The following is a 24,797-nucleotide window of genomic DNA, read 5'->3' as shown; positions in this document are numbered from 1 at the left end:
TCAGTGATGCCTCTTGACTGAGTCGGAGCTGAGCGCAATGTGATAGATATGGTACACATTGGACTCGTACACGAGTCAATTCCTAATGGACAATCGCTCTCACGGCAGCAGCGTGCTGATGCTGTGGCCTCTTCGCTAGCCGCTGATACATCCAAGCCTGCCGCGGCAGGCTTGAGCTAATCACCAAAGGCAGTACATATCCAACATGTAGGCTCAAGCCAACAAATGAATCTGCGATCCTTGTCGGGCTGAGGACACCTCCAGTGCGAGGTTCTGTTTGGCGAGAGCAACAAGCTAGACCTAGCCTGTATTTCATTTCGATGAGGAAGAAACAAGACATGCATCACATTCGCCGAGGCATCAGCTGAACCAGCCAATCAGTCCTTCGTGTGTTGTAAGATTGAGTTGAAAGACATTTTGAAAATCATTCGACATCGACTTCTGGAGAGTTTGATCATTTTCAGTTAGGATTTGATCCCTGAAGTTCCGCCTATTTTGTTAATAAAGGGACCGTTGCGGTAATGTTTTCTTTTTCAGAGATATGGATAGGGTCGCTTTTCGTGGGAGGCTGACCGACAGTATGGAGAGGCTGGATTGATCTGCAAGAAGAAAAAAAGTCTTGGTATAGTGAGAACTTGGGGAACTGGTATCATTTACAAATCCCAATCGTCATCATCGAATGCATCTTTCCGCACATACTGTTTCCAGGGAGAAAACACATGGCCGTCAACTCAATGGTTTGGAAGAAGTTGGATGATCATCACAAGAGGTTAAAAAACGCACAGTAATTTTCTTGGGTTCGTTGGCAGATGCAGTAGAGCCACTTTCCGCACGCTCCAGTTGGTCCAAAACACTGATCAGCTGTTCCTCCGTAACCCTTCCTCTCAGCTGACCAGATTGAGCCATCCTTAGGAGCATATCTTCAATTTGTCGTGCACGTTGGGGTCGCACCAAAGCAATGCGCGATACTGTTCACCGGAGCTGGTTTAACTAACGCATGCCTCCGACCTTTTTTGATAAGATGTTTTGGTTGACAGATTCAGAGAAAGTTTTACCCACATCGTTCGCGAGCATCGTTATCGATTATCTGACTTACTGCTGTTCTGCGAATCCTGTAAAGGATAGCAAATTATTTGAGTTCTGACGATGAGGTTCGAAATATGTAGTAAGCTTACTCTTCGTTTTCGGCCTTCTTCGCGTCTTCTTCGCCGCCACCTGCAGGCTGGCCACCCAGTTTCGACATAACTGAGGATGGTAAACTGGGGCCATCCTCTCGACTAGCAAGTTCTGCCAATCGTTTCTATAGAGCGATTGGGTCAGCATCAGATAGGCAAGCGTCTAATGCTTCATACAGATAATTTATCCACTCGCCTGTCGAATCGCCTCTAACTCGGGGTCGGCCATATCAATTTTAAGTGAGTGAGTCGGTTAAGGTAACGTATCCAAGCGGGTCGAGTGGTGTAAGGATATCGTTGGTGATGCCGGAACGCGATTCGAAGTAGGGGCCTGTTTGTCGATTGAAGAGTTCAGGATATCCGTCGGTCAATTCGGGTACATACCGCCGAGTCCCCGCTCGACCTCACAGTGGATCGGCACAAGACCGCGGGACCGGGAATATCGCTCGGATCCGACGGTCCGGGCAGTAGTCGGACATCATCATCACAAGAATCCGAAGGTGCCAGCATTCACGGCCCGGAACAGCACAGGACCGGAGCCAGCACCTTCCAGGACCCGCCAGACACCCGTTCGAACCAGCATTTCGTGGCGGTACACAACACCCAAGACTCAGAGCAAGATCCGTTGCAATCCACAATCTCAACGCATATGTTTTCCTCTACCTGAACATTCCCGCAACAAAATCCTCGTCTTGAACTGTTGTGAGTAGGGTCTACTACTTGAATGTTCTAGAAACAATTTCCAGGAAACATCTAATAAAAATCTCGACCCTCTTGCTTGCATTACGCGAGTATAATAAGGAGGAAGAGTGCCTCGGGGAGCGGGAGGAAAATGGTGGAGCAACTGAGCGGGAAATACGGTGCGAGAATCGGAATGGCATGAGAGGCTGAGACATTTTCTAGCAAATCTCCGGAACTTAAATGTTGAAGCCCACTTGGTCAACTTGACAAAGTATCAGATGGCAAGCGCAATGCTATACATTTGTCTATATTTTATTTACTGGCAGTAATTACGTTGAATCAATTATCAAACCCAATTTAGAATAATTGCAAATGGATAAAAATGTTTAATAAATTTGCCCAGCATGTGCGGGCTATAAAGACAACAAAATCCCAGATTGTTTTGATAAGAAATGATGTTATCAATGCCGCTTCAAAAGATACAGTAAGTCAAACCAAGAGAAAACAGAGTGAGAGGTTGATAGAAAGCATTGATAATTAGTTTTTTTTTACAAAGAAGTCAGAGCTAAACCCCAAAAGATCGGTCGATTCGTGCGATGCCGTTGCTGCTCCCCATGATTTTCACGCCTTTGAGATCGGTTTCGGTGCTGGTTTTGTCACGCTTAACTGCCTTAACCGATCTTTCATGGTCGGACCTTCGGTATGTTGCCTGGCCGGTGAGTCTGCTGTGGAATTTTCTCCAAATTGCTTGGCTGCTTGTACCAAGGGCTTATCATTTTTCCGTCCCTCCTCGGATGTGGGTTTTGTGGTTTTCTCCTTCAGGTTCATTTTCTCCTTCTGGTTGAAAGATTCTTTTGAACCTCTATCTTTTGACTTCCCTTCCTCAGGAATTAATCTTTCCACCTTTTCTTTGAGGTCGATTCGTTTCCTTTCAAAGGATTCTTGCGAGACCCTGTTTTTTGCTCTTCCCCCTTCAGTATTTTGTCGCTCCGCCTTTTCCGTCAGCTTGGCGGTTTTCCTTTCGGCGAAATTTTCTTTCAAGGCTTTAGATGTTAGCAGTCCCTTCGACGTTAATAGTCCCTTCGATGGCAGCAGTCCCTTCGCAGAAATCAAACCCGGCTGGTTTGCGGAAATGTCCGTAGCAGTGTCCCCCCCGGGCACTAGTCCTTGAACTCGTGCGTTCCCGGCGGCGGCCTGCGGATTGGCTGTGGCGGCGAGCTCCCCAAAAACTGTCGAGGAAAAAGAAACAATTAATTTTAATTTCGACCATCAGTCAGAGGTCTTGCTGGAGTGTAACCCCAGCGAAGGACTTTGACATACCACCGGCAATTATCCTGAAGCTTTCGCGAATATGTGGGTACTCCTTTCGAATTATGCTAAGTTTAGATGGAGAGCATGTCAGTACTTCAGATTATCTGCCCTTATAACCTCACCGTGCCTGTAAGTATTTCAAGAACAAAACTTACTTTGCATCGAAAGGATTGTTTAAAATCTCTGTCATTGATAGCCTGAGAAGAAAACCCCCGGATGGAGAAGCATCAGCCTATGAAGTTGAAGGCAAAGATAAGATCGTGAGACGACTCACGCTAATCGCTCAGCAGCCTCACCAGCGAATTGATTGTCGCTGTTGAGCTGACCTGCGTTGGGGCTAGGAACAGTAGCTAAAACAGCAGTCCTTATGGTGTTGACTTGTGGGAGCAAGCGGATTACTCTAGAAGCCCCGTCCTGAATGTCGGATATATCACTTCCGTAATTGGTGATTCCCTCCAAGTTCGCATTAAGCTTAGACATCAGGTCGACCAAGTTGTTCCCAGCTTCGTCCTGATCGAATGCACTCGGGGGTCTTTGACCGCTTGGAGGTGCTACCAGCTGCAGAGGTACTGCCGCTTGCTGGGCTTCTCCAGGAGGCGTGGGTACAGTTTGAGAGTCCTTCAGTTTGAGTTTTGATTTCCCGCTCGCAGAGTGCTCTTTACCAAGACCGAAAGTAAACACCTGGACATGGAGAATGAGGAGGAGGAGTGTGGCGGATATCAAAACCATTTTGAAGCTTTACCTGCCTCCAGGCTAGGGTTGAAGAAATAAGAGGCTGCGCTGATGAGAGTGTGAAAGAATACTGATGGCGATTCAGGATTACTGACTGGTGCAAGCTGTGTGATTTCAATGTTAGTTGGAGAAATGAACCGCTACACGTAGTTTGTAAGAGGCGGGAAATGCAGGGACAGGGAGGAACGCGACTTGGTTCTGAGTGGTCTCCACCCTCAGGTTTTATCTTGTGAATAAGGCGACTCCTGCTTCTCAGATTTCTGATGACGGATCCTAACGCTTTTTTCTCACTACTGCCGAAGTGGTTTGCGTGGCTGCCAAATTGATTTAGCAGGCCCCAGCCGGGCTTCAACCGCGAGAAGTGCTTGCATTCAGCAAGATACCTCGACGACAACTTTCCAGTTGTTTCCTTGTGAGATGGACCCGTGGTTGTGCTGGAAGCGCGTCATGACTCCGGGCGGGTCGCGCCCGATCCTTTCCAAGGACAAGTTTTGAGCTGCTGAGCTGGGGTAAGCTGGCTATGTAGTAGCGGTTGCATACCGGCCCCGGACCCATGGTTACTAGGCCGCTCCTCCCCGTTGTGTGGATGCGGGACCGATCGGGCACTGGACGACCATGTCCGAGCAGGCGGACCGCGGCGTCACCGCTTCCCTAAGATCCTCCTCGTTCACTCCGTAACAAAATTTTGTCAAAGGAAATGTGTAGTTTCTGACCTACCGTTGCCAAAGATACGATTCTCTGAGAAGGAAAAGAGTTGGCCCCACTCTAAATACCCACAAATCACCTTATTCATAAGCCAGCTAGTTCCTGCGTCTTGGTGACGACTCCCGAACATTCGAGGCACAACTATCAAAGTTAGTGTGTCCCCGCGACCGTTTCCGGACGTCCTGAGACGGTCGGCGGAACCAGAACTTTGGACATTGTTTCGCTGACCAAGCAACCCCCAGCCGAATTGCTTTCCAGCCGCTCACAGGAGCGCTAAGGCAGGCCTAATGTGTGGCGGTGGTGCAGATGAAATTGGAGCAACAGAATATTGTGTTTTGAAAAAAGCTTGGACACTTTTCCAAAACTAGTTCTGCACCGGAAAGTTTAAAAGCTACACTTTTGGGGTCTGGGAGGCATTTGTAGCTGAATACCAGTAGAATCTGTGAGTGAACCCCATTTTTGGCATACATCAAGTGAAGTTGGTGTTTTTGTGATGGAGGGGGGGATTACCCAAATGTCCAAGAATTATTCAAAACACAATACATAATCATAGTTATGTCACAAAAGCTTGGTGCGTGAAGAATTCCCCAGTTATTGCGTGGTTCAAAGAGGTTCAAAGGCCTACAAATGATATGCATGAATAACACGCTTACACACATGCATGGCAGTAGTTATTGTTAATTGTGTATCCATTCAGTTGGGGGATGTTTGTATAGGAGACAGATGGAAAACGAGCTCAGTGCTCTACAACTTTTGCGGGATCGAAGATCGCACGCGTGGCTGACTTTGGCTCCGTTTGGCTGTCCAAGGACCCTGGAAACCCCCTATAAATGGGGGTAATGAAAATGTATGAATTTTTTGGCAAAAACCCAAAATGGTAGGCACAAAAACGGTATGAATGGGCTTTTTTGGCCTCAATGGTAAGCACTTCAAGTGTATGAATTTTTTCCTGGGTAAGGGAGGGTGGTAACTAAGATGTATGAAATTCCTGAGAGTGCAACAGAAAAGCCCCTTCCCCCCCTCAGCAGCCCCCCTTGTCTTAGGGCCTATACCATTGGCATAGGGCATCAAAAGTCAATTTTACCAATTTTATTTCCCTCAATACTTCTTAAAACTTAAGCTGAAAATCACCAGAAGGCATTCTTAAGCCCACAATTGAACCCTCCTATTGTTTTCTTTTTTGCATAGAGGACAAGAAAAATGGAAATTTTGCAAAATTGAAGCAAGATTTTATTCTTCTGCACCCCCCCCCCCCCCCTCGGCAGCAATGGTAGGCATTAAAAATGTATGAAAAACTGGAAAATCCCCTGAGTGTAGGCATGAAATGTGTATGAATCAAGTCAAAAAATGTATGAATTTTGGCAAAATTCTGGATTTTACATTACCCCCATTTATAGGGGGTTTCCAGGGTCCTGCTGTCCACAAAAATGTGGGAGCGTAATAAAAAACCTTGCAGATTATTTTTGGGGGGACAGGGGATATTACGCTATCCCCTGTCCCTGTTTGGCAGCCCACCGAGCGTCATAAAGTTGACGACAGGAGTTCACGCTCCATTATTCCCCCCGCCATTTGGGATATTTCACCCTGACCCCAAAATTTGCGGTCATAATCGCTCCCTTCAGCCTCGAATCCGTGCGACTCAATGGCACCCCAACGCAAGAGACCTCCATCCTCGAAACCTCCCCCCCAATCGACCGAGGCTTCAATCCCGCCTCCGCTTCCTGACCCAAACGAAGCGAGGCTACAATCACCATCAAGATGACCAGCTTGATGATTTTCTGCTGGCGTTCGTCTTGGAAGCGAGGCGAGAGGCGGATGTTGTCGAGGGTTGCGGAGCCCGGTGGGGGCATCGTGGCATCGGATTTGAGGAGGAGAGAAGCGCAGGCCGGACTTGTTTTTGAGTGGCGCACCAAACAGACAGGACTGCTGTCGCTATATTACGATGGCCGTCCCAAACGGCCCTCTATAATTGCGTAAGCCCAGTAATAATACAAATAAGGTTTAGTAAAGCTTATTCGGATTATTACGCTGCGGTTTATTCCCACATATGACGCTGGGCCCTGCCAAACGGGGCCTTTGTCACAGCTACTGCATATCATGGGGTATACCCCCACAGGGGATAAGTCGTTATTTATCTTCTCATTGGCCAATACAAGTGAAAAGGAGTATCGCGTCTCTACTACATCATAGATATGATCAATCATGGCAGCAAATTCAGTCTCTTTCCCGTCAAACTCCAAACAAGTCTTATCGAGCAAACCACAACCTGGACAGTTTTTTTTTGTTATTTTTCGTGATTGTGTGTAGACAAAATAAAGAAATGAACGCGAAGAAAAGAAACGTTCATCGGTCCTGCAAATCGAATTGATGGCAACGAGTTAGTCAACATGAAGGGATACGAGTCTTAGAAAATGAAACAGATTGCACCTCTGCCCATTCGTTTTCCTTCTTGATCTGTGCCTCTTCTTCAGGCGTGAAATCGTTTGTCTGAAAGGGAGGATGATGATTTTAAAAAAGTCTGGATACACCCAAGCAGAGTAAGAAAAAAATGGATCGGGACTAACGATGTTGAAGAGCTTCCGGATCTCGTCGGGTTGCTTGCCTTTGATCATGTTGGCGACCGACTTGCAGCCGACATCCCTACAATCAAGAAGGGAGGGAGAATTAACATTTGATGTCGACCGGTTAGGTTGCGAAGGAAGCGGACTAACAGTAAAGGCTTGATGTCCAAGTAGTTCGCAGCCAAGATGATCTCGAAAAGCATCTCCTGATCAACGTTGATAACTGTTGATAATCCAACGAGAGGGTGGAGAGCATTCATGAGGAACAAGTAAGGCAAGCTGAGACCGAGAACCAGTCTCACATTTAGTATCCCAATCGCTGATTTCAGTAGCTCGTTTCCGAGCGTCGTCGGGATCCTCGGTGGAGGGCTCGGGATCCTTCTTATGGTGCTCGCACCATTCAATGACCTTTTTCAGCACACTGGCTGAGACGTTGGGCAGTGGGATCGGGTTGTCAGACTCTCCAACATCTGTTGTTTTATTTTTTTCAAGAAAGAGCCTAGTGAGTTGAAGTTGATTCAAGTCGAACGAAGATAAGAGGAATGAATAAGCAATTGACCTTCGATCATGTTCTTGATCAGAACACTCCTGATCGCGACTTCCCGGTCAATGGTGAACTGCTCGCCATCAGATCTGGGGAGAAAGAGCAGTCAGACGATCGGACAAGGAACCGATTTTTATGGGTGAGCTGGCCACTGATCGAAGCGAACCCCTCGATTATTTGATATGTCCAGGTGATCAGGAAGAGGGAGGCTCACGTTACTAAGACAACCATCTTGGACGTAGCGCGTTAAACAGAGCTGGATGGATATGTGGCTGGTTGGATATGGAGGTGAAGGTTTTTGGTGGCTTGGTCTGGACTCTGGGAGGAGTTGGGTCGCAGCGGCCGCTGGGGAGCATATATACTCGGCCCCGAACGTGCGGGCACCATCGGGGTGATCGAGTACCCGAGCCCGCGTCTTGCTGACCCATCACTGTGACCCGCCGCGGTTGGAAGTTGATGCAAATATCGTCGCCACCAAGCCTCACCAAGCTGATCTTGATTATCTCCTCTAGAACGTTCCATCTTTGGGTATTGCCTTGGGGGGGCTATGTATTTTTTATGTAGTCCGTTTCATAAACCCATTCCAGAGGAGCCACCTCTGGAAGTTGTTTCCACCGGTCGTGGTCCGCGCCCAAGGGTCGGACAAGAATCACATCTGACCCAAAGGAAACAAGAGAGATGATAAATAAATATGTACAACAATGTTACAGCTGTGTGTGTATGTAAATTGCCCAACTGCCTGACTAAAATTTGCCAAGAAAAAGGATTGATGACTGCTGGATTAAGCAAACATAGGATCCTTTCAAGCAGAGCAAAACGGACCCGGCCAGCAGCCGAGCAGTTCTACGGCTATCATTTCCGCGGACATGACACCATGAAGATCCGCCTGACTGAGTATACCATTCCCTAGAAGCTTTATGTCTAGATGGGTGCAATCCATTCCAACTGCCCTGCGAGTTCTGGTTTGAGTCTTGCCAGCGGGTGTCACATTGAATGACCGGATAAGAACAGATAACAGTGGAGACTGGGGCTCTGGAAACACTGGTGATGCGGTAGAATCTGATTGTAATAAGATAACAGGCTCAACTGGAGCCTCTGGTCGAGGAGACATAGTCTTCTCCGCAGCAGAGAGCCGCAGCCAGGTAACCCAGTGACCCAAGTCACAACAAAAACTCAAACTTAACACAAGTAGACTGTCCTCGGGGAGCGTAGAAACCTCCCAAGGATGGACTTGCATGTGGCATGTCTGGCTCTACAGACTCGAGCCAAATGACCGGGGAGACCTGACTTGCAAGGATGAAGAAACTCATGACATCTCAATGGTGCATGCAGATACAACCTCTGTTGTATAAGAGCTTAAACCTCTGTTAATCCCAATTTTCAGTCACTCAAAGACAAAATATCAGCCAGCACCAAATTTGAGCATCTGGTATTCTCACTTGTTGCTGGCAAGATGTTTAGCTAACACTTCATCCCATTCTTGTAGACAAATTACAGGGAAGAGAATTTCTGAACCAATTTGGCTCAAGAAGGACGAGGAAAAATTGGTAAGCAATTAGGCTTTTGAGCTTGGAAAAAAGAAACAAGAAGCTGATTAGAAGAGTAAAAAATCTTTAACAGATAAATTTGCATGACTCATACACCATTTCTACAAAGCTCAATAAACCAGATCTTGGGAGCCTTTGGCGTCTTCTGGGTAAGGACCCAGGAGTCTACCAACTAAAGCTAATGCTGCTTGCTTATGTACAGATCAATTGCTAGATCAGAAGGAACTTACTTGCAAACTTGCACTTTTCCTATATTTCTGTCACTCAACATTTTCTCAGTTGAGAGCGGCTTCTTGTCTGATCTTAGGTAAATCTCTACCTCAAGACTTTATTGTTTTTTCTTTTAATATTTTTTGAAGATTATATTATCTAATTAATCTCTTATTAGCCCTCTGAAATCTTCCAAAAAACTATCTCAAAAAAATGTTGAAAAAAATAGCAGGCATTTAAAAGAAAAACTTGAGTCTGTAGGGCCAATGTGATATTAGGGGTTGGCTGTTGCGTCTCTGACATGGATTGAAACCCAACCCTTCAGCTTTTAACATTTCCAGAGGATGTTAGTTCCCATAATTATATGTATAAAACTCAGATCATCATCATTTAAATCATCTCTTTCTTCTTTGTTACTTCTCTTTTTTATCTTGTATCCTAAAATATCTCTAGAATCACCTAGAAGTTCTTGTGTCCTCATACTGCCATCACGTAAGAGAACCAGGCTCAGACAATTTTTTTTTATAAAAAAAGGTGATTTTATTCTGTTTTAATTAATTGGTTTGAAAATGCATACATGTATTTTTGAAGTGTGACTTTTCATAAACAGTAACAGCACAAAGACTTAAATTGCTATCTGCTTTGTGAGAAATCTTGTAGGCTGTACATACAGCACTCATCAAGTGTAAGTACCACTTACATTACATATTGAAATCCTGGCCTTGCTAAAACAAGAACTTTCTGATTTCACTGAGAGTGTATATTTCAGCTGTAGAGCTCCCCTTGTTTGGATGGCTGAGCTCTTAAAAAACTGGGCAGCAAACTGATTGGGAGTTATGCATATTTCTTCCACTTATAACAGCTATTGGCCTGCTTTAAGACTCATCTCCAAGGCTGCTCCTACAGTGTATGGTACAGATATGAATCAACTTCACTTCATTTGCACAGAATTCAATCTTCTGTTCTTCAATACCTTTTATCATAAGGAAGACCCTCCAACCTGCAATAATAATCTTGAAATCGATAGATCATCTGAGCACATAGGATGGAATCCCTCAGAAGATACCTGGTGCTTGTCTTTTACTCAGTTTCTTTCTGCTATGCCTTTGAAAAATTCTCAGGTGATCCTGCAAAAAACATACATAATGGCCAAGTGGGAGTTCCCTCATCAAGGGTCAAAAATCAAACTTTGCCTCCTAATCCCACAGACATTCCATTCTTGAATTATAACAGACAAGAATTGAAGAATAATGAATTTCTTTCACTTCCCAAAGATGTTCAAGGAACAGACATAAGTACTGCTAGCTTTTCTCCACTATTTCAATTCAGGGAACCTCCAGCAATCAGTAATTTCTATAATTTAGAACAAAGAGGAAATGGACTTAGTATGTATTTTGATACAGAAAAGATTCCACAAGAACCCCTTGTGATAGATCCAGCATCAAGAATAGAAACCCCTCAAAACTCAAAACGCAAAAGCTCCACATTGGTATCCCATCACCCCAATTCAAATTCTCTAGTGCTGCCTACTACGTCTCTTCCAGAAGAACCACCCAAAAAAACCTTGCAACTGATGGGTTTTGACATAGTAACTAGTGGGGAACCAGGTCCACAGATTCTGGAGACTAAAGAAACATGGAAACCCTCCAAACCAGAGCCAAATGTCTTCCTTGCTGAAAAAGCAGACAAGAGGAGTACAACCAATCCAAACAAATCATTATCTGGAAAGACAAGCAGCCAAACCAGTTTCCAAGCAACTGCTACCCTGACCACTAAGGCAAAGCTGGCCAAGTTGATAAACATGAAGTACAATCATCCAAGCAAAGAGCTGACAACCACTCCACCAGTCTTTTCAACTTCCATCAGTCAAGTGCATCTATCTCAGAACATAGCGCACAAGTTAAAGTTTGATAAAGGGATGTTGACTGGCACTAAACCACTGCAAGTTGATCTCAAAAAGATTGAAGAGCTCTCAGCCATGATATTGGATGAACCTAAGAAAGGAGAACTTTTTCTGAAAGAGGATGAATCACTTGTAGATCAGCTCTTTAAGTGTGGAACTAGGAAAGGAAGGAAACGGGGACACAAACAAACCAATCTAGAGAAACAAGCCCTCAAATCTGAAAGAGATCACTTAAAATCAGAAGCAAACAAAACAATTTCTGAAAAGTCACTGATTTGGTATGACCACTGGCAAAAGCTAGGAATGTACAAGTTTGAAAATTTTCCTGGCAATTTGATTGGAGTAGAAAAATATAGATGGCAGGTTTTTGTTCTGGTATTCTTATTCAATGTTGAGATGATCACAGCAACTGTTATTAGCCCAATCAAACAGGAGAGCAATGTTGCCCATCAGTTACAAAAAGCAGCTGAACTCATTGAAGCAATGTTTGCTCCACTATCCAAACATCCAACACAGGAGGAAACTCTTTTTCACAACAAAAGGACTGAAATTGAACAGTGGATCCACTCCCGATACACTTATATGGACGTACAAAGTGCTGTGTGGAAATTGCTCCATTTTTGGATGAAACTTCATAGAAGAAGTTTGCACAATCTACTAACCAAAAAAAAGAAATACATGAAATATGCCGAGACATTTTTCAATATGATTTTCTACTACTCAATTGAAAACCATACCAGAAGAATTGCTGAAGGATTAGACAATTATCAACTTCTTAGAGATCCTAGTCTGACTGCCTTTAGAAAATAAGTCACAAAATAATCTTGTTGCAGTTGAGTCACTCTTTCCTCTGTTTTTCCTGCTTTTTCCTTTCTCCTTATGCAAATTTTAATGGCCAAGAGAAGAAGTTTAGTTTCTTTTCTTTGGTAAAGTATTTCATTGCATTTGCAAATGGTTGTTTCAATCCTATAAGTTTGTTTTAATTAAAAGACCGCCATAAAATCCACCATAATATTCTCAGCCTCAGGGAACATTGATTGCACGCTAGAGATCATCGACAATTTTGTGATCACCTCCAGCTTGAAACTTGCAGAGAGTGCATTGTTAATTAGACAAACTGCTTCAAAAAGTGATAAATCCATCAGAGAGGCATAGATAAGCTTGGATTAAACACTGTACATATTGGGACTTCCATCTAGATCCTCCACCACTCCATTGTTCATGGCTAGTGATTGAGGGTGCATGAATGGAATTGGATGAACTTGCCAAACACTGCAATATGCCACTACCAGAACCAGCCCCTAAGATCTGACCCCACCTTGCAATACTTGCTGCACAACCTACCCACGCACCAAAGCCGCGAAAAACACAAGATCGCAATGCATGAAAGACCACCCAAGAAGGAGCCCAGCCCCGTGCCCGATCCAACAGACAATCCATCGCGCCCTCTCCGTTCTAATGTTTTGAAAATTTTCGCTTGAGCTTTTTTGGGTCAAGCGCACAGTGTCTACCAGTAGCCTCCACACAACACACGCACACACTTTGGACAGTACCAGGCGGATGAAGCATGCTAGCAGGAAAAAATGGGGATAAGAGAGAGGTTTCTGGTGCATGGGGAAGAGAGGAGGAGGAGAGAAAAGGAACCGTAAGAGAGACACAGACAAAGACAAACTCGGCCGAGGAAAAAGAGAGTGTGACGAGGCACCAAGACCGACCAAGACTACAAACACACACACACAATGACAAAGCGACGAGAAGGGGGAAGGGGGTTAGCCGACGAAGTTGAACTCATTAGAGCCAGGCATGAGCGAGGGCAGGTTAGCCGAGGCAGGCGTGGCGGAAGGGGGAGAATGGAGGTGGCCCGAGAGGGCGGCGGAGGCGGGAGGATTAGCGGGAGTGGAGGAGAGGATGGGGAAGTGTTCCTGATGGAGGAGATGGTTGGGGTGGTGGGGGAGATGGGGATGGTGGTGATGGAAGGCGAACTCGCTAGGATGGTGGTGGAGTCCGTGGTGTGGAGAGTGTGGCGGGGGCGGGTTGGGGGAAGGATAGCCGTGGGGCGGGGGCGGCTGGTGAGGGTGTTGATGGTGCTGGGGATGGTGGGGATGGTGGGGGAGATGGTGGAACGAGTAGAGCTCGTTGTTGGCGTTAGGTCGGGGGGGATGGCCGATGAGCGGGTTGGGAGCGGGATAAAAGTCGAGCGAGGAGCCGGACGAGTGGGTGTCGAGGGACGAGCCGGGCAGGCTGGCGGAGCCGATGCTCGAATGGCTCAGGCTGGTCTGATGGTTATGGTAGGGTAGCCCCGCATGGCTCTTCTGCTCGTGTTGAGCCCCGCTGTGGGCGTAGGCCGGCCCGGAATTGGCGCTGTTCGTCATCGGCCGATTGGTCGAGGTGGTCGAAGAGGAGGACGAGGAAGAGGAGGAAGAGTGCACAAAGCTGGGCGCCATCGGGTTGAATCCAGGCGGCTTCTTCTTCGGCTCAAAGACCGGCGGGGGTGCAGTGGCGTATCTTTGGAAGACTGCCGTTGCTGCCAGTGTCCGCGAGTTACTGGTGTTACTGTAAGGTGTAGGTCCGGTCTGGTTGATCGTCCCAAGGACGCCATGGCCGAAGTTGGGTGCTGGAGGCGAAGCTTTCGTCTGTGCGTTTTGAGGGATAGACCGATAGAACGAGGCCGCCGGCTCGGAATGTGTTTGGCTTTGATCGACCGCTGGGGAGGTGGTGGTGGTCGAGGACAGGGGCTGTCTCACGACAGGTTGCAAGGGGCGTGCTTTGCTAGAGTTGGAGGCTGCAGTACCTCCGGGGGGAAAATAAGTAGCAGATGCGGCTGATAGTGTCGATGGAGTGAACCGCGGGACCTGTACTGATGTACTGCGCCTACCCAACCCAGATAAACTTGTTGATGCGGGTTTCGCTGTTGCCGACGGGGCTGAAGAAGGCACTGGTGGGATGGCGGGAGCTGGAAGCGGTGAGCGGAGCTTGTCGGCGGGCACTTTCCATCCCTTTGAGCAACGAGAAACATCATCAGATGGCATTTATTACTACACACAACGATAATTTCAGTGGAAAAAGAGTAAAACACCGACCATTTCTTTGCCCTTTCTGTAAACACTCTCCAGCTCATCTTTCCAAACGCCTTCGTTGTTCAATTGGCGGTAGATATCGTATAGCTGCAATGCCGTCCGGGCGTCTTCGATCGAGTCATGAGTGCCCGCGTTTTGGATGTCATGTCTGAGGATCAGATAGGACAGGAGCCTCAACGAAAGCTTCCTCTGTCGAGAGGCAATGTAGTACAAGTCCACGGTATCGATGATCTGAGAGGGCGGCACATGAATGTCTAGAAGCAAACAGCAAAGACGGTCAGCAAAGGATTAATCGAGAATTCTTCGGTGCACTTACTGATGATTCGGAAATCTTTCGAGAGCCCATGACCGATAAAAATACAGCCCAAGTCGACGAGCAATCTGAGTTTTTTATACGCAACTTTCAGAGGGACGAGGGTATGCGGGGACGCGTTATGGTCCAAATCGCCCGCTAAATCCCGCCCACCAAAAAAAAGAAGCATGCCCCTTTTCAGCAAACTTTCTTCGAAAGGAAAAGAAGGGAGGAAGGGAGAAGAACTTACGACGGATGCCGGAGAACTCGGTCAAGTAATCGGCAACGGGCTCGAATGTTTGGATGTGGTCGTCGATGAACGGCACCCCCGTCTTGCTGCCTTCGCCGCGGAGCACTGAGACTCTGGCAAGCGTCATCTGGCTCGGCCTTCGCACCAAGCGAGTCCCGTCGGATTTGTAATCTACTTCCTCCTACAAAAAATAAAATAAACCAAAACCGCAGCGATTGTTCAGAAACCACTGTGATAGTTATCGTAGGAAGTATGGTTATGGGGCAATTGACTTGTTGTAGAGACACGAATTCGGCATCGATCGCTACCAGGTCGCCTTTTTTCGGCAACTCGTCCTCAGTCAAAACCTCGTGTCGAATCTTATTGACGTCCCTACACCTACGGGCACCACCGAACCAAAGAAAACCCATCAATTGGTGATCGCCTGGACGCAAGAGAGAAGATAGATGTGAGGAGGGGAGCCTACTTTGACAAATTGATTTCGTTGAGGAGGATCGATCTATCGACGGTGTTTGCGGGCAGCTTGGCGAAGTCGACGACCTCCTCGAAGTCTTTCCGGACGTAGTAGAGCACACACGGCACCTGATGACGCCGCATACAGCCGAAAAACATGAAAAATATGAGGTGGTAAGATGACGTCCTGAAAAGAACAGTGATAGAGGGGAAAAGCCGACCTTCCAACAGGCAGGAAAACTCAAGGCCTCTTCCTGGGAGACTTTCTTGACTAAGAAGTCGTTGAACAGGTACCACGACCCTGCACCGGCGCCGGTATCAGGCCGCGGCTTCTCTTCGGCGTTGTGGGTAGCAGTAGTAGCCAGTTTGTGAGTATTGTTGACTTTGATCAACGAGACCAGATGGGGGGTTTCGTCGTCGGCCTGGATCTGGACAATCAAGCCTCTGAGCTCATAGACGACGGCGTTCGGGGGCATCTTGAGGGGATGATTGTCGCCGACGGAGATGCGGGAGGAGGTAGTGTCCTGCGGAAGATCGGGGAGGGGCTCGATAGAGATACCGATCTCGGGCTGCAAGAAGTGGTCGTTGGCGGCCGCGCTGTCGTCTTCAAGATGTGCAGGCTTGGATGTTGTTGAGGGGACAGCGGCCGGTTTGGCGCGCCGATCGAGCCAGATCTCGAACTGTTCAGAGTTGGTCACGCCGGTGTTGAGGGCAAGGACGGCAGGGAGGGCCTTGTTCCCGGCGCCGAGATCGTCGGGCTGTCTGCGCCAGCGCTGGTGGGTATACTGGTTGCAGTTCGAACAGAGCGACTTGGCGGTCGTCTCGCGGATCATCGAGTTTTTGAGGATCGAGCAGAAATCAGTGTTCGGCTTGGGCTCGTTCGAGAGCGCCTTGCGCGGGTAGGTCATCTCGATCACTTTGGTGAACGAGGTCCGTGAGATCTGGTGGTGGCACGACGGGCAGCTCTGGGTGGTCTGCCAGCGAGTCGTGTAGATGTCTGCGATCGGTGAGGGCAGCAGATGGTTGGAGATCGTGGCCACTGAAGTCGTCGTATTGGTCGTCTTGATTTGCGTGTTGACCGGATGGGAACGCAGACTCTCGAAGGGATGATCGGCTGAGATCTTACTGGCGTCCTCAGCGATTTGGTCTAGCAAGAAGTGGTGACAGAGTTGGATCAGACTCGAGTATGATTTGCTTGAGATCGGGATCTTCTGGGTATTCGTCGATTGGTCGCCCAGTCGCGGCATAATTTGACTTTGATGTAAGCAAAACTCTTGATGCTGGTGGTCCATTAGCTCCAAGGCGATAGCGCGTTGATTGATCGAGAAAGCCCGTGAAAAGTTGCTGGTCTGGCAATTTACTCCTTGGGCGTCATCGAGCATCTTGAACAAGAACCCTAGTTCGCATAGCATACAATTCGGCGTCGTGCATGATAAAGCAATGTGTGATTCTGCTACTTTCCGAACTGGGAGGGTGTGGTACAGAACCTGCAACAACGAGTTGGTGTATGAATTTACAATGTGAGTCTCAAGGCCACTATGTTGAGTATTATTATAAAAGCTAGAGTGAACGAGTCATTGATCAGTTGTGTTTTTCTGCTAATCCCCTTGAGGAGAACTTGGAGGGGACTCACCCAAAGTCGAAGTCCTCGATGCCGAATTTACTGTATTTGATTTCGACTTGACGATACCATTTAGGCATTTCATGAAAGTCATCGAGACTCATGTCAAACGAAATCTCATCATCTCTTTCGGACTCGTTTCCAACGAGGCTGGCGTCCATATGAGCCTTCCCCCGACCGAGAGTCTTGGCCTTTTCTTTCTCCTTCTCGCTTCTGAAGAGAGGGATGCTAAGTTTCCGCTTCGAGTTTGGGACCAATTGGCCCAGGTTCTGGGAGGGTGAGCCGACTCTGGTAGTTGCGGATCGGCCAGAGGAGGATACAACTGGGTTGGTGGGCAGACTGGCTTGGTAGCGTTTGGTCTTCTTCGGATTGGGGATATATTGCACTTCGAATTTCTGCCCGCCCCCGTCGAAGACTTCATGGGTCGTATTGGAGGACTGATGGTGAGAGGCCCGTTGGAGAGCCAGAGAGAGATCGGTATCTGGGACTGCTCTGCGCTGGTGAAGAGGTGAGTATGGGGTGATGTAGTTTTCGGTGGGAAAGACTGAGAATAGCTCGGTTGAATAGTAGGGCATTCCGATCGAACTGAGCGGAGTTTCGTCTGTCCACTGGACCGGCGCAGGTTCCTCGATCGAATCTGGCAAGACAATCGGCATATTGCCTCGACTCCATTTGATGGGCTTTGCGTTACTTCGCACACTCTCGTCCCCCAGATCCATTTCGCTCACAGCAGTTGTCCAAAGGTGAACGAGGCCGTCTGCCTCGACATACGCCAGCCCGTCGCCCGAGCTCGAGATGGACATGTCGGTGATGAAAGTGGCGACATCGAGCTGGTAGAAGGAGGAGGTTGGGATTGGCTGGGCCAAGTCGATGATTTGAAGTTGACCGGTCGAAGAGGTGATGAAGAGGGTGGATGACATCCGAGGATGGAAGCGAACATGGGCCGGACTGGAGGAAAAGGTGATGGGTGGTAGAGGTCTGAGGGCCCGAACATCAAACACCTTGACCAGGGGGTCACGTACGGGGTGTCCCTGCCTGAGGGAGAGATAGGAGAGGTAAACAATTCGAACAAACGCAGGGTGAGGTGGGGGTGGGGGATGTCTGATTTCGATCAAAAAATTTTGAGACTGTGAGGCTGAGTGGGATGACGAACTTGAGTGAATATCCGCATGTAACGAGATAGTTACCTTCAGTTTCCATCTGTTCCAAGCCGGCATAATGGGCCATCATCGAGTGTTCCTCCTTGAGGCTGACCGGATCGCGTAGAGAGACTGTGCCCGAGCGCGCGCCACAGCACATGAGGGATTGAGACCTCCGCAGGTGGGTCGTGGGCGAGAACCCGGTGGAAGGTTGCGTTGAGCTGAGGGTGGATGTGCTTGGCTGACTGATGTCGATCCTGCGAACGACTGCACCGGTGCTGGCGTTGAGGAGGACCAGCTCCGGTTTGGCGCCCCCGACGACGAGTTCGGCGGACTTGGGAGCGGTGAATGCCATGGAGCAAGCATCTTGAAAGGCCGTTCTAAAATAATTCAGGTCAATACAGAAAGCACTTTCTGCCCTGGCCAGAAATTGGAGAGCATTTAGCGAGCGAAACTAACGATAGGAACCAGTAGGGAATGCCTCTCCGGTTAGTGAACTTGAGGGTCTTGTCGGCCAAGCTCAAGACGCCACGTTCGGCGAGTAGGAGTTCGGTGGCCGAGGATCGATAGGTGTGGGATTTGAAGGAGGTGTAGCGGGTGATGCGTCGGTCCTGATCGGAGGGGAGGCTGCTTGTGGGTAGGAAGTGTGAGACGACTGTGCCGCTGGGGTTGGCGGTCCAGAGTAGGTCGGTGTAGGGATCGAAGCTAAGCGAGGAGAGTTCGCCGAGGAAGGTGTTGCAGTACGCCTTCCAAGGTGCCGATGGCATCGTTTTGCTGGTTTTTTTTTCTTCTTTCTTTCTTTCTCTTATTGATCGAACGCGGTCTCTAGGGTCCCCTGCTGCTCGATTGGAATGTGTTCGTTCCTTCTACGCCGGTGCAAGGATAGCGAGTACCATTGGCTGCAAACGCGAGGATGGTCTGTGTGAGTTGGAGCGGTAGTTTGGTTAGATCGCTGGCTGCTGGTGATGGGGACATGGAGAGAGATGGAGACTTACGCTGCTGGAGAGCTTCGAGGGGAGTTTGATGGGAAAAGTGGAAGATGCTGAGGATCGAGGGGTGGTGTCATGAAGTTACCGAGTTCGGCAAAAACTGGGCAACTTCCGAAACTCTATTTCTCAGCACGCCAGCAACCATCCCATGGATTCACACACACATCCCAGCCTGAGTCAGCCCGCGAAGGCAAAGAAGCTGCTGGCCATGCAGCGCCAGCACATATTCAGGCTGGGTGGATGGTCATTATCAAGTTGTGATTTGGATGATTTGGATGACCCTTGGGGACCACCAGGAAACTGTAACACCACCTGGCCTGCAAGTGCCACACAAAGGCTATTTTGCTGAAATCGTGGATGCATCAGATCTTTCTTATCATCTGTTCAAGCTCCAGCACACAGCACTCTGACAGCACTCCCCTCATGGCCTCATTGGGATCATCAGAGATTCCAGCACTTTGTGCTAAGCATATGGTGGGAATAATAGCTGAAGTTGGCTTCATGTCATCTGCCACTTATTCTTCTCATCTTGTGCGTGGTGATGCCTGATTAAGATAGTTGGAGATCATACAGATTACACAGGTATATATAAGCATCATACTTGGCATGGTCAAAACTAACACAACATTAGCACATAAATCCCCGAAGTTTTTCCACATGGTCGACCACTAACAATCCTCATCGCCAACTCCAATGAGCTCACGTCTAAAATAAGCCGCAGACTGTGTTTGTTCTCAAGCATCTCCCAGGATGTCATCCAGATCAATCTCATCATCGCCGTCTGCAACAGTCTGTCGAGTGACCTTCCTCCGCTGCGATTTAGGTAGAGCGGGCACTGCGGGGATCGGACCAAAGCACATCAACAAAACCGTCCCCAGCCTGAGAAAACCCTATAAAAAAGATGCTTACCAGTCTTGGTCTCCATCAGCTGTTTGACGCGTTCCAGACTCGAGGCTGCCCGTTGGGCAACGTGCGGAGGTGGAGCCATGCACTTGGCCAATTCCGGATGCACGGGAGCCAAGTCTACGCATGTGGGATGGCTGAGTCGGTAGAGGACACAGTTCTTGACATGGTGGATGGCTGGATTGCAGGTCTCTTCGAGCCTCAGCCATGGTCGAGTCCTGTCGCTGGAAGGCACACTCGGTTAGTCAGAGAACATCCAGTCTTATTGGGATATGGGTCACGGGTTTCTGGCTCGCTCACTCCTCCGATGTGCTCGGCACATCCTCCACCGATAGGTCCATCTTGTCCACCAGATCATCCATGGCTTCTTGCATCTCCGCCGTCGGTACGTATTGGCTTGGAATTTTTCTGCCCGGCGGAATCGTGACTGATGCAAGCGCAGGAAAGTCGTATTCTCTCAGATCCTCTGCGAAGGGGACCTAGCGCCATCGTGGACATCAGTGTTCGCTGCGCTCCATCATTCATCTTGGATTCGGGTGGAGTGGCCGTTACCTGGATGAATAGAAAATATCGAATCGTCTCTTCGACAACCGGAATGAGGAGCACCATCTTAGGTTCGGCCGTCTTTGACCGACTAACATATCGAGCAATAGCCGCTCGCTTCGCGGTGTGCATGGCCCGGACAATCGCAGAAAAGGTGATCTGGCTGCCATAGTCCGTTCGTATGGTATATAGGTAATAAACATTGTTCAGGAGGTGATCCCGAGGGACCTAAAATAGGGAATATTAGCTTCTTCTGAGAGTTAAGAGCTGATTGATGATTAGTCTCAGAAGTATGCTAACGTTTGAAAGTTTTACGAATCCTGTAATTTCCAGAGATTCCGTGAAAGATTGGCGAATCGCTGCCTCGTCTTCTTGATCGACGATCACCAGACTTGCTCCATATTTATAAGCCTTGGCTAAGTTTTCTCGATCGGCCTCTCGGCCTGCGGTCGGCGCCGGCTCCTCGTCACTCGAGTCTTGCATGTCAAGGTCATCGCTGTCGTCGCCCGGGCCGGCGCCTTTGGACGGGCCATCTTGGGCTTTCTTGCCGACGTAGACATGTTTCCGATTGACCTGTAAGAGACCCAGGAGACCATCTTCATCGTCCTCATCATCGTCCGCCGGAAGCTGGTGTCCCGGTTGGCTCCTTGCATTCATCGATTCCAAGTCCTTGCGCCTCCGTTCAATCTCGCTCGGAACGCCAAACTTGCTCATTTTCTTGGCAGACATCGGTCTTACGATGGTAGTACATTTCCGCAACTCGCACCTCATAAAAAGAGTCTCTTGCGGATCATAGCCTTCGGTTTCTGAAGTCTCCTGGTCAGGATAGCCCAGAGAAAGCAGCACTGGAGCCGGGACACTGCTCGAGACACGCGGCTGGGGAGATTGAGCGCTCAGGACGGCTGCCTCGGCTGTCGAACAGCTAGAAGTATTGGCAAGACCTCTACATAGTTTATAAAGTATTTTTTCATTGATACCCTGTTGTCAAATTTGTTTTGCACATAAGCATGGCGATGTCAGAAGCAAGTAATAAAGGATGCTAGTAGAGCATATCTGACTAGCCTTGGTTTCCGGCTTGTTAGGCTGGATATAACCGTATTCCGGGTCGTCAAAGTCAACGCCGCTGCCATCGAAACCGCACCAACCCAACCAGCTCGACTAATCAGATACTACTTGAACGACAAGGGTGAGAACAACAGAAAACGCGAAGGCTTTCATGATCGCCAGCCACTCACATCACGTTCAATCTGACATCATCCAACTTCATTTGGTCCCTTTGTTCTTTCCACCCGTTCCAATCAGTCTCGGTTTGAGCATCTGTGACTAAGACAAGCTTCCGAGTCCACTTTTTGGCTCCTAAAGTTGCGCCCATGAGATGGTTGCATAAAATGATGGCCGATAATACTGTTGGGGTAAAATGAAAATGCCAAATAGACCAGACCAAAGAAGAAATAAAAATTAAAATCACTAGTCAACGACGCATGTAAGAAAAAGGAGTTTGAAAGACGTGTCAATCAGAAGATAAAATTCTTCCGCGTACAATCTCCTTTGAAAGGTTTCTCAGATGTGGTCAAATGATCCCGGATAGTAGTAATACGTGAAAGGGTGAGGGCGTGGGGTTGTGTTGGGGCGACATACTCCCAAATGTATTCATCTGAGGAGTTCATATCAGCCCTAAGGTCAAGCCGATTCTGTGAACGAGCAGCGACTGACATCCACTATCCGACAACGAATTGTCGGTATCTTCGGAGGCAGGGGCAGAATATTAGCTGCAGGGAAAAGGGTGCGAGAAACAGTAACATCGGTCCACTCACGGTCTGTTCCGAAAAGGACGATTCCACAGTGAACGGTTTTCAAGCCAGCGAGAAGCTACACATACAAAAAAAAAATCGACGAAGTCAGAAATATGGGTCAGGTTCAAACTGACGGGTTGGATCTTGAGGAGGGGGGAAGTCTACCATGTTTGCGACTTGATGCTTGACCACTTCCAACCCATGCTCCAAGTTAGTCACCGATGTGGTTTCGCCAGTGGTTGGATCCACGACACTCCTCTTCGTGGACATCGACGGGGAGACATCAATCGCATATATCGTCAGTTCTCTCTGTTCAAAAGAAACCAGTACCCGTAGTGGGTGCATTTGTGTGGGTCAACAATCAGGTCAAGACGACTGTCCATTGCACAAGAAGAATCGACTCAACGCCTCCGACCATAGTGTGTTCTTCGCTGTGTCCCGCCGAGACAAGATGGCCTTCGAAGCACCTATCCGCGAGGAATGACGTTGGTCTTCCTGACTCGAAAGTTGAAGCTGGGATTTCCCGAACGCGTGCCAACAACTCGGGGCGGCGCGCCAGGCAGGTGCTTCGGAGGAAGCAGCCCCACATGAATGAGCCAAAAACACAAAATTTTCACAAAATTCTTACACTTTTCGATTGCAATCCCTACGTCGGACGGCTGCTGTGCTGTTACATAGTTTGACCTTGGATTGTGGGGCCCATTTTTTTTTTCTTGGCTGGGAGGCAGAAGGACACAGAGCCCTGTTTTTGGCAGGTACATAGTTTCCAGCTACGCATTGGGACCGATCCGCGACTGGAGCACCTGTGAACAGCCTATAAGATAGTATGTTGAAGCCTCAGACTCGCGCACAGGAGAGGCTTCAAAGAGCCTTTCTGGGGGGACATTTTTGCTCCGTGGATTCCATGGATTCCACGGAATCTGGGTCGCGGGCGCCTCCCAAAGTCCACCCAACTCAAAGTACACGAACTATCTGATCGGTCAACTTGGTCCGAGCCTCTTGTCGGACCGAGCTTGTCCGACAAGCTTGCAGCCCAGGCCGAGAAAAGTGTACAACTCTTGATCGGATAAACTCAGGCAATGCAGTGAGGTCCCCCACCGCCACCTTTTGTTTTCATTTTTTCATTCTTTCTCACTCCCCCCCTCAGCAGTATCAAGTTCCATGGGCCAAAGGTTTTGTTTTGGCCAATCAACCGTACACGTGTTTCTCCTCGCTTTTGAACGCGGGATACTCACACCTTGGCTGCAATCACATTTTTTTCTGTTGTCGTTCGGCGCAATAGTTTTACTGTTGCACATGTGAGAAAATAAAAGAAACAATCATCTTGATCATGATTGGAAAGGAGGGAAATGAATTCGCGCAGCACAGCGAGGCCAAAATTATACAAAAGTAAAAAACAACACACAGATGCCAAGGAGAAAAATGAAACAACAAACTATACAAGGTTTTTCCTCTGCTTAATCAGCTTGGTGACTGTTGTTAGTTGCCAGATTCTCGTTAGCAATGTTCAGGAGATTTAACATGTCACCTGCGCTGATTTCTTCGCCATCTACATTGCTGCCAGCGTCCTCTTCACCCTCGTCAATTCCCGCAAGTATAGCTTCTGAACTGTCTTTGCTTTCGTCATTGTCCGTAGCATGAAACCTCGGCGGTGGAAGGGAATTCACCAGTGAGAACCAAGGATGATCGAGTGGGGTTGGCCCATAAATAGTTTTCCAGAGTTCAACGACATCTCCAGCCCAGGATCCCATCAAGGCTTCATGTTCTGAGAGCTCTTCATCAAGGATTGATTTCACCAGGGCCAGTTTGTCTTCCTCTTTGCACTCGCCTAGATCAATGGAGGTGATTGGTAGATCATCATGTATCCTTGTGTTTCTTTCGGATCCCATACTTTCGTCTGAATCAGCCTGGCTCTCGAGAGCATTTGATAATCGGCGCTCTAGCATTTCACGCATAAGACCTGAGCCTATGATCTCTCCAGGCATTTTTCCTAGGCATATGACCTGACTCACCAATCAGAACTGAATCACTGTTTTTCCCATTTCATGTGCGGAATTTGTGCAATATATCACCTCAGACTTTTCCAGAGTGGGTGAATGCTGGAAACCTCAGCTAGTATTTTGCTTCCAAAGAATAGATTATTTGATCATGAAGTTTATGAATAAATAATTCAAGCTTTGGAATCAAGTAAATTGGGTGAGTATAAACAAACAACATGCAGCTTCTATGTGTGCAATCAACACCCCAACTATTACGCTAAATTACATTAGCGGCGCTAATTCCGTAGCGTAGCAAACCATTGCTAAATAAAATGGCGGTTAGCGTTAGCGGTAGCGCAAAAATACACTTTTTAGGGGTAGCGTAGCAA

At 48.1% G+C, this 24,797-nt stretch overlaps 5 protein-coding genes across 5 annotated transcripts; all 5 read right to left on the bottom strand.

Annotated features, from left to right (window-relative positions):
* Nucleotides 1-653: 653 nt before the first annotated feature.
* On the bottom strand, nucleotides 654-1,404 carry PtA15_9A609 (uncharacterized protein; the record flags this gene model as incomplete). Its single annotated transcript, XM_053172836.1, has 5 exons — nucleotides 654-698; nucleotides 784-968; nucleotides 1,060-1,112; nucleotides 1,176-1,300; nucleotides 1,372-1,404. 5 exons carry the CDS (start codon nucleotides 1,402-1,404, stop codon nucleotides 654-656), a joined length of 441 nt encoding a protein of 146 aa, XP_053024037.1.
* A 1,073-nt stretch (nucleotides 1,405-2,477) lies between these two features.
* On the bottom strand, nucleotides 2,478-3,896 carry PtA15_9A608 (uncharacterized protein; the record flags this gene model as incomplete). Its single annotated transcript, XM_053172835.1, has 4 exons — nucleotides 2,478-3,085; nucleotides 3,177-3,232; nucleotides 3,323-3,364; nucleotides 3,442-3,896. The coding sequence occupies 4 exons, from the start codon at nucleotides 3,894-3,896 to the stop codon at nucleotides 2,478-2,480; spliced, it is 1,161 nt and encodes a 386-aa protein (XP_053024036.1).
* Nucleotides 3,897-6,947: 3,051 nt separating this feature from the next.
* PtA15_9A607 (uncharacterized protein) lies at nucleotides 6,948-7,940 on the bottom strand (the record flags this gene model as incomplete). Its single annotated transcript, XM_053172834.1, has 7 exons — nucleotides 6,948-6,956; nucleotides 7,032-7,091; nucleotides 7,169-7,244; nucleotides 7,316-7,388; nucleotides 7,468-7,635; nucleotides 7,725-7,798; nucleotides 7,924-7,940. The coding sequence occupies 7 exons, from the start codon at nucleotides 7,938-7,940 to the stop codon at nucleotides 6,948-6,950; spliced, it is 477 nt and encodes a 158-aa protein (XP_053024035.1).
* A 5,198-nt stretch (nucleotides 7,941-13,138) lies between these two features.
* Nucleotides 13,139-18,968, bottom strand: PtA15_9A606 (uncharacterized protein; the record flags this gene model as incomplete). The annotated part of the gene is made up of 10 exons (XM_053172833.1): nucleotides 13,139-14,365; nucleotides 14,450-14,700; nucleotides 14,763-14,897; nucleotides 14,989-15,169; nucleotides 15,261-15,366; nucleotides 15,455-15,570; nucleotides 15,663-17,001; nucleotides 17,075-18,097; nucleotides 18,216-18,581; nucleotides 18,661-18,968. 10 exons carry the CDS (start codon nucleotides 18,966-18,968, stop codon nucleotides 13,139-13,141), a joined length of 5,052 nt encoding a protein of 1,683 aa, XP_053024034.1.
* Nucleotides 18,969-19,924: 956 nt separating this feature from the next.
* Nucleotides 19,925-22,847, bottom strand: PtA15_9A605 (uncharacterized protein; the record flags this gene model as incomplete). Its single annotated transcript, XM_053172832.1, has 12 exons — nucleotides 19,925-20,025; nucleotides 20,100-20,317; nucleotides 20,394-20,572; nucleotides 20,646-20,864; nucleotides 20,937-21,614; nucleotides 21,699-21,759; nucleotides 21,872-22,040; nucleotides 22,177-22,290; nucleotides 22,350-22,379; nucleotides 22,451-22,505; nucleotides 22,595-22,738; nucleotides 22,836-22,847. The coding sequence occupies 12 exons, from the start codon at nucleotides 22,845-22,847 to the stop codon at nucleotides 19,925-19,927; spliced, it is 1,980 nt and encodes a 659-aa protein (XP_053024033.1).
* Between the last annotated feature and the right edge of the window lie 1,950 nt (nucleotides 22,848-24,797).

Source organism: Puccinia triticina, chromosome 9A (assembly GCF_026914185.1).
Source record: "Puccinia triticina chromosome 9A, complete sequence".
NCBI classification, from domain to species: domain Eukaryota; kingdom Fungi; phylum Basidiomycota; class Pucciniomycetes; order Pucciniales; family Pucciniaceae; genus Puccinia; species Puccinia triticina.
The sequence above is the reverse complement of the archived record's forward strand: the minus strand, read 5'-3'. Positions and strand labels throughout refer to the sequence as shown.